The sequence below is a fragment of the Peromyscus maniculatus genome, chromosome 19 (assembly GCF_049852395.1).
Source record: "Peromyscus maniculatus bairdii isolate BWxNUB_F1_BW_parent chromosome 19, HU_Pman_BW_mat_3.1, whole genome shotgun sequence".
NCBI classification, from domain to species: Eukaryota; Metazoa; Chordata; class Mammalia; order Rodentia; family Cricetidae; genus Peromyscus; species Peromyscus maniculatus.
Window position 1 is genome coordinate 6219485 of NC_134870.1, and position 8218 is coordinate 6227702.

At 48.4% G+C, this 8218-nt stretch overlaps 1 protein-coding gene and 1 long non-coding RNA gene across 2 annotated transcripts in view; one reads left to right on the plus strand and one right to left on the minus strand.

The window, feature by feature from the left end:
• Kctd1 (potassium channel tetramerization domain containing 1) overlaps positions 1 to 6927 on the minus strand; it is a 208493-nt gene extending 201566 nt beyond the window's left edge. Inside the window, exon 1 of the mRNA XM_016001598.3 lies at positions 6805 to 6927. Within this exon, the coding sequence (XP_015857084.1) occupies positions 6805 to 6813 (9 nt within the window). The 5' untranslated portion in view covers positions 6814 to 6927. The remainder of the gene's footprint in view (positions 1 to 6804) is intronic.
• LOC143269522 (uncharacterized) lies at positions 1989 to 3348 on the plus strand. The gene is made up of 2 exons (XR_013045978.1): positions 1989 to 2406; positions 2535 to 3348. It is a non-coding gene; the product is annotated as an uncharacterized LOC143269522 (long non-coding RNA).
• Positions 6928 to 8218: the final 1291 nt, after the last annotated feature.

Consider the following 8218-nt stretch of genomic DNA (forward strand, 5'->3'; position numbering starts at 1 on the left):
TCTTAGCCATGGACATTCCCAGTGTCTGGGCACTCATGCAGCCCGGACACAGCGGGACTCAAGCACCCAGAGGGGTAAGCAGCCAGAATTGGGGTGGCTCCTTCAAGAGGGCATGCCTTGGGGTACTCTCAGCAACCACACAAGGCAGGGTGGAGTTGGAACTACAGGTGACATGGTGAACTGATGGAGATTGATCTAATTAGAGCCCATGCCTTAAGGCTACCTGCAGGAGAACCATCAAGAAAAAATGCCTTAGGGAATCCAGTTGTGTATCAAACTCCCACAAAGAGAATGGTATTCACGTTGTTTCCTGGAAATCACTGAAGCCTGAATTTTCTGGAAGGAGCCCCAGCCTGGAATTTTCTGGAAGAAGTACAACCAGAAAAGGCACATATTATTATAAAAGATCTGTAGCAGACTTCTTTAGTGGAAATTCCCTTCCTAATAAATTTTATGTTGAAAGCAAAACCACTTAATGCCCAATTCTAGATTATTTGAAAACAAACAGTCAGTACTTAAGTGCTGCTTTGGTGGTGAATAGCAAACTGGACAAAATGATCTCCCAGCTGTTTTGTATTTTTGGGAATCTAGTATTAAGGAATAAGTTTTGGAGACATAAGAACAAATTAAAAGAAGGAACCAATATCAGATATCAGAAGTACCAAAATGTTCACTTATATAGAAATGTGAAAAGGTTGCCTGGAGACCAGGCTAGCCAAGGGTCAGTAGAGAAAGTTCAAACTGCCTTAGGGATCATATGGTTTGAATTTAAAATGTCCCCCAACTGGCTCATGGTCTGATGTTAGTTCTCCAGTGGATGACGGTATTTTAGGGGGCTGTGGACTGGTTAGGAGGTGGGTCTTGGTGGTAGAAATAATGTCTGTACTTCCTGGTTAGTCCCCACAGGAGCCTGTGGCCTGAACCCAGCCTCTCTACCAAGGAAGTCTTCCGTGTCTTTCTCGTCCTAAGCTGAAACCTTCTGAAATCAAGAACCAAGACGGACGTCTCTTCTCCTAATCGCTTCTCTCGGGTATTTTGTCACGGCGACACTGTGACACTGTGGTGGCAGGAATGCTTGGTCTTCAGGGAGCAGTGCTGTTAGACAAGGATTAGGAGGTGTCACCTTGTTGGAGTAGGTGTGGCCTTCCTGGAGGAAGTGTGTCACTGGGGGTGGGCTTTGGGGTATCAGAAGCCCAAGCCAGGCCCCCTGTCTCTCTCTCTTCCTGCCACCTCTGGATCCAGATGTGGAATTTTCCACTCCTCTCCAGGACCATCTCTGCCTGTGTGCCTCCATACTTCCCACCATGCTGATAATGGACTAAACTTCTGAAACAGTGAGCAAGCCCCAATTAAATGCTTTCTTTTATGAGAGTTGCCATGGTCATGGTGTCTCTTCACAGCAATAGAACACTGACTAAGACAGATGCAAAAAAAAAAAATCTATCTAGGCAGGAGACAATGATTACATACAATGCTTATAGTTTGTATGTAAATGACATTAAAAGGCAGAGTTGAACAGTTAAATGCATATTCATTTATTTTATGTATGTGTGTGTGTGCCTTGCCTGCTACATTTTATGTGCACTACATGCAATGCAGGAACTCACAGAAGCCAGACAATATATGCCATTGTGAGCCAACATGTGGGTGCTGGAAACCAAACCCAGGTCCTCTGCAAGAGCAGTAAGCAGTCTTAACCATTGAGCCATCTCTCAAAAGATTTTTCTAGTAATTTAACACCTTAATATTTTTAAAAATTACTAGGATAAATTTATTATACACAATAACAGATTTCACACATGTACACAATATTCTATTCACCCCATTTCCTTCCTTGTCCCCCAGCTCCTGCTCGTCCCCCTCCTCTTCCCACCCAGTCCTCCTTCTCTCACGTCATTTTAAAGGACCCAATGAATTGAACTAGACTGACTTACAGGGGCATGGGTGCAGGGTTATTTATAGAAGCACAGGCAGAATGAATCTTTATGAGATTCTTGACACAATGTGTGTTATAGGACACAGATCTGATTTGGTTCCTGTAGGTTAAACACAAGCGTCTCTCAATGATGACTCCCAGCTTATCAGGAGCTAGTTAAACAGACCTCACAGGGCAGCTCACAAAGAGAAAGGGGGCTTGGAGAACAGGATGTGAAGGGCAGGCAGAGGAGGGCCTGATGCGCTGCGGGCACCGCACGGGACCGTAGAACAAATGGAGCCGTTGAAGAATGACCGGTCCAAACGCCTTGGCTGCCTTTGTGACTGCAGAGACACTGGGTGTGAATGAGGCTTCTCATTGCCAAACCCTGCACCAAACACCACCCTCTATCTGATCAACAGCCCCTGTATTCCTTACTTTTCTTGCTGCGACCGAATGAACATACAGGAGTATTACTTAAGGAAACAAAGGTTTGTTTAGGCTTACAGTTTGAGGGGGTCAGTCCCTCCCGGAGGGAAAGCCACGGTAGCAACGGCTTTATGGCGGCAGGGGTATGCCCACGGACTCCCCCACCCTTACATCTTGCTTGAACTGCCAGCAGGGAGAGGACAGGAAGCAGGGCCAGGATATGAAGCTCAGAGCCCATCCTCAGTGACCTACTTCCTCACGCAAGGCTCCGCCTCCTAGGGGTTCCGTAACCGTCCAAATCTGCAGCGCCAGCCGCCATCTATTTGGAGGACGTTTTACAGTCAAGTCACAACACGCCCCAAACCGTGACACGCAACAACTCTCTCCTTCTGGTAACCAACCTTCCCCTCGATTCTGCGATGCTTACCTTCTAAGTGGATCTCAGATTCTTCTATCACTGCTTCTTCTGACACAGTTCCATCTGCTCTTGCCCCACCCACTGCAAGAGCCAATTTGAGGGTTACATATCCCCCAGCTCGGGCTGCCTAGTCATCTGCCCATGTGCTTCCAGAACTGTCCTTCTAGTGCACACACCTCACCATGGCTCTCCTCGTCTTTCTCACCCACCCACCCCTTGGTGTTACTCTGAGGGTGAAAACCAGGTCTCCGTCCTGCAGCCCGGCTCTTCCACCTGCCTCTCAACATTTAGATCTCAGTTTCTGGAGCTTTCTCTGGAAATCTGACCCTAGGCGTGGCCATCTTGCCCCTCTTGGGTTCATCCTACTAAAGTTTCCCTTTTCTTTCAAAGCACTGATCTCTATCTATTACTCTGTGAATGTCTGTCTCTGGAATCAGGCAATCACGGCTCTGGATGCCCTTCCCCACCATGGTGTATCCAGCCGTGAACGGGGAGTTTCCTGTACAGCCAGAACAAATAAATATTGATTGAATGAATGGATGAGCCTAATGAGGACAGGCTTCAGAAAATGATTCTTAAAAGACAATCTCATCTTACTCTTGACTGAGCTCTCAAATCAAACTCTTCAAAAGCAAAACATTAGCTATGACTAGTACATTTTTATGAATGAGAAGTCAGGGAGCTGTTACTGTTTTCAGGGAAGTCCAATTGTTCCTCGAGCCTGCGTGAGGAAGCTCTCAAAATAAGCACACAGAGCCAAAAGTTGGTATTCCCAAGGCGTTTCATCTTGAGGATAGATAAATTTTTTGTTTATTGGGAAAAGATAAATTATAGTTGGAAAAAAGTTCAGAAAATACAGTTTAAAAAGCAACTTTAAAAGAGCCTTTGAGTGACTCAAGAGGGATGCAAAGGGGAGATCTGAGCAAAAAGCATATTTCAGGATGCTACACTCATCACGCTGAGCTTAGAAATGTCAAGACCAGAAAGCATTTGTACAAGCGCTATTTGTTAAATGCGGAGTCAAATGGAACTTTAATTTCAGAACTCTCTCCAACGAATACAACTTTCGCTTTTTATGCTTGTATTTTAAAAGAAATTGCTTTGGGTAAATAATTTGGTGTAGTTAAGCCTAAAATGCAGGATTCAATGCAAACTGACCAGTACATTTTCACCAGTCAGTAGAAGTCTTTCTTACTGTAGTTATTTTCCAAATGCTTGGGTAGCATAAAACGGGCAGTAATTACTTACTGAATACTCTCCCCCAAATGCATGCCTCCCATTAGAATATGAAGAACAACCAGGAAGACAAAATTACTTATGAAGCAGGCCTTTACTGAACACCCTTACTACACAAGGTCTGGCAAAGAATTACAAACCAACAATTGTACAGCTAGAAGAGAGACCTCTAGTGTGTGTTCGGGGAGTTTATACTGTGCTCCGGGCATAATTAATAGAGCAAAAACCACTGCAGTCATTTTGTGTGCTGTGGTGGGAGATTTCCCCCCCAACTATCCTTCATACTTAATGCGTCTAGAGATTTCGTCCCAGGAAACCTATGGCAATTTTGCCTCGACAGTTACGTTCTCCTTATACACAAAAGCCACATCCCATGAAGTTTTCTCTGCGATCTGGAGTTTTAAAGTTCCAGGGTCACCTTTGTCCCCTCATTAGGAAACACTTAGCCGGCTGCCGGCTGCCATCCTCACAGTCACCAACAGCTCTTCTCAATCTGCATCAGCAGGACTCCTAACACAGCCAGCCCCTTCTCCGAAGCCACATGCCACCAAAATCTAAACACGAGGAATAAAGCGGCATCTTGCCCATTATCCTCGAGACAAATGGACTCACTGCTTTTTAAAATTCGCCAAGCCGGCTGGCTATTAGCTCCCACAACCTCCCATACGGGCAGGTAAATTCCCTGATGTCGGCTCAGATTTAACGAATCATTCCATGGTATCAGTCTCAGCCTTTAAAAATCCTTTATTTTCTTCTTCCCCACATTAAAAACATTTGAGATACACACAGAAAATGCTTCCCCCGGAACGCACACACATAACACACGAAACAGGAGGTCTCTTAAGGAGTCTACTGCTGAGAAGGTAAAAGCATTTTGCTCATTTTTAATTTGCTAAAACAATCCAAGCATGCTTGGTACCCAGAGGGTATTCTCAAATAAACTTGTATCTCTGGCTGCCAGCTTAGTTGATTGAAAACAGAAGGCAAACGTTTCTTAAAGAATGAGTATGCTAAACTATTGTGTCTCCCTGAGTGCCACCAAGGGCACACCACACCACACACACACACACACACACACACACACACACACACACACACACACACCACGGGAGGGGGTGAGCAAAGATTTGCTTGAAGGCAGCCAGTCCTACGGTCTAAACGGTAGTATAATATTTGTACAATATTTGTATCAAATTACTTCTGCCCACTGCGGTGTCCCTCTTAGCCAGGAAGCCAGAGCCAAGAGGGTCTCGGACAGTTCCCGCGTGCGATTCTCCACGTACAAAGCCGACCGCCCCATCGTAACTTTGCTAACTTAGTCCGCTCCGGCCCAGCCGGCCCCCGAAGCACAGTGACGGTGAAAACGTGTTGACACTGGAAAATCATTTCCACGACAGCCTAAGTGTTGGAAAGCACAAAGGCGATCCCTGTCGGCCAGCGATCGCTAGGAAGTTGCTGTATGCGGGACGCCTGTGCCAGGCCGGCGTCCAGGTAAGGAGTCCCCGCACTACAGCTTCGCCCTCCCCTTCTTGGACATTCAGGGGCTCCACCTCACTTTGGAAGCGATTCACCACAACGCGTCACCCGCCCCGTTCTTTTTTCCAGGAGGTGAGGACTCTTTTATTTTCCAGCCAGGTCCCTCTTGGGGGCAGGAGAGGAAGCGCACTCCACATTTCCATCAAGAGGGGAGGCAGGCTGGGGGGTGGGGAGGAAAGAGGTCAGAAAGGAGCCAAACTGCCTCCCTTCCTCCCACCTCTGCGCCCCGGAGCGCCGGTTCCGACCGCGCACACCGGTGGCGACCAGGAAACTCTGTCCCTTTAAGGGAACAGTGGCTTCCAGAAGAGGAGGAGGGAAGGACGGCGGCTCCGGACTCCGCGCCGCTGGCTCCGGGAGAGGGGGCGAAAGCCAAAAGCCACCGCCGTTACCTGCGGCGACCGCAGCCTTCCCCCACCCCAGCGCCCCCAGCCCGCGCCGGCCTCCCAAGGAGACTTCTTAATCCTAGCTCTCTAACCGGGAAGGAGGTGGGGAGGAAGAGGAACCGGCGCTTTTTAAAAAATAAATGAAACATTTGCACCCCGGGAGGGGGGGGGAGGGGAAATGGGAGGGGATGGGAAAGGGCTTTAAAGGCGCCCGAGTGGGCGGAGGCGACGAATCTGGATCAGCCCGGGTTGCACGCGGGCCGGCTCTCGGCACCAGCCGCCGCTCACAAAAGGGCTCAGCCCGGGAGAAAGGGGAAGGGAAAAATAAATAAATAAATAAAGCGCCCCGGGGCCCGATCCGCTCGGCAGCCACAATGGCGTCTTTGAGCGGGTGTCCCGGGGGGCGCCGCCAAGGCTGGCTGCCAGCGGGGCGACGGTCCCCCACCCCCACGCGATCGGCGCCGAGCCCCGGGGCGCCCCGGGAAGAATGGACGCGCGCGGCTGGCGGGAGCAGGGACGGGGCGCGGGGGTCCGAGAGCCGCGGGGCTGAGCTCGGAGACGCAGGACCCGGCCGCGGGGACACCCCCCAACCACCACCACCCCAGCCCGGTCCGCGCGCCGGCTACCGACCCCGCGGAGCCCCGACCCAGGCTCCCGCCGCCTCGGCCGGCACCCGCTCGGCTCCCTCTGCCAGGAAGAAAACCGAGGAGCCGCAGCGGCAGCCGGTGCGAGCGGATCCCCAGCCGCCGTCCGCGCCCGGCTGCGTGTGTGCGAGTGTGCCGCGCTCTCGCCCCATGCCTGGCACATGCGTAAAAGCGAGTTGCGCCCAAAGTCCCAGCCATACCCTCCTTAGCAAATAATAACAAACCCAAACCGTCAGATCTTACCTGAAACATTGAAGCACAAAGTCTCTCTCCAAGTCCCCTTTTCCTTTTCCTCTCCCCCCTTTTCCGATTTCTCTCCCAGCGATCTGCTCGCCTCGCCACACCAGAGAGAAATGCAATAGCTTGGCTAAGGTAGACAGAACAAAATACAGAGGAGAGTTGCTCCAGGGCTTTGAAACCCCTCAAGGCAAGGATCAGGATACAATTAGCTCGCGCCTCTACCTCTAGTCCAAATCTCCAAAATAAAACTTAAATCAAATTAACCGATCACAGGGTGCACGGTTGATCTTCAAAAATAAAGCCTTACATAGACTATAGAGAAATATACATATAGGAATTTTTCCCCAGATTTTTTTTGTTGGAAAAACAGTCTCATTCCATCCTCCAACTTGCTTTTCACTCTCCTCTTGCACAGAAAAGCTGATTTTAATCGTTGTGATTAGTTTTGATGTAACGTGTCCGCAGGCGATTTCTACAAATGGATGGAGTGTTTCTTTGCCAAAAGAGGGAAACGCAGCAGATGATGATAATTATAAGGATTGTTGGTTGTTTCTTTTTATTTGTGTTTAGAGCTCTCGCTTCACTTTCTCGAGTTGACCTGACGTTGCTGTTACAGGAAGGTCCCACAACTTGTTGATGAGGCTCACCGCCCTGTCTGATCAAAGGCTAGGTGATAATTTGGCAATAGAACAGCATGGTTTTGGTTCCTTTGGCGAAATAAATGTCCCAAATGACGTGGATAAAAATAAGCACATGCAGTCTGCTTTGCCCCAATCAAGTCTGAATCAGTGCCTGGGGGTGATACACAAACTCATTTCAAATGTTCAACCATGCAGAATTGTAAAAAGATTGAAGGAGTTACACTGCATTTTTTTTTTTTTTAGTGGCAAAATTAAAAGAAAACAAAACCCAACATACCTACCATTTAGGTTTATTTGATCAACCCTCTGAACATACCTCCTGTATTCTCTGCTTGCCTCCCCCTGATACCTTTGTAGGGGTTTCCTACGGAAGGGCTCATGTAGGGAAAGAGAACACAAACACATCTCCCCAGACTGCAGCTCTGGGTTCTGACCCTTCCCCCATCACTTCTTCCTCTCTAGGTCTTTGTTCAGACTTTTGCTGAAGACTGTTCTTTATCTTAATTCTTTTCGATTAGAGTTGGGTATTTGGTTGTAAACTCGGGGGTCACCTCCCATTAGTGTTAAATCCTTGCAGGATGCTTTTTGAAATGGTATGTTTTTGAGTACTTCACAGTTCATTAATTCAAAGACTTTGCTGACATTTCATATACATACATACATACATATATATATACATATACATGTGTATACACACACACACACACACACACACACACACACACACACACACACACACACACGAGAGAGAGAGAGAGAGAGAGAGAGAGAGAGAG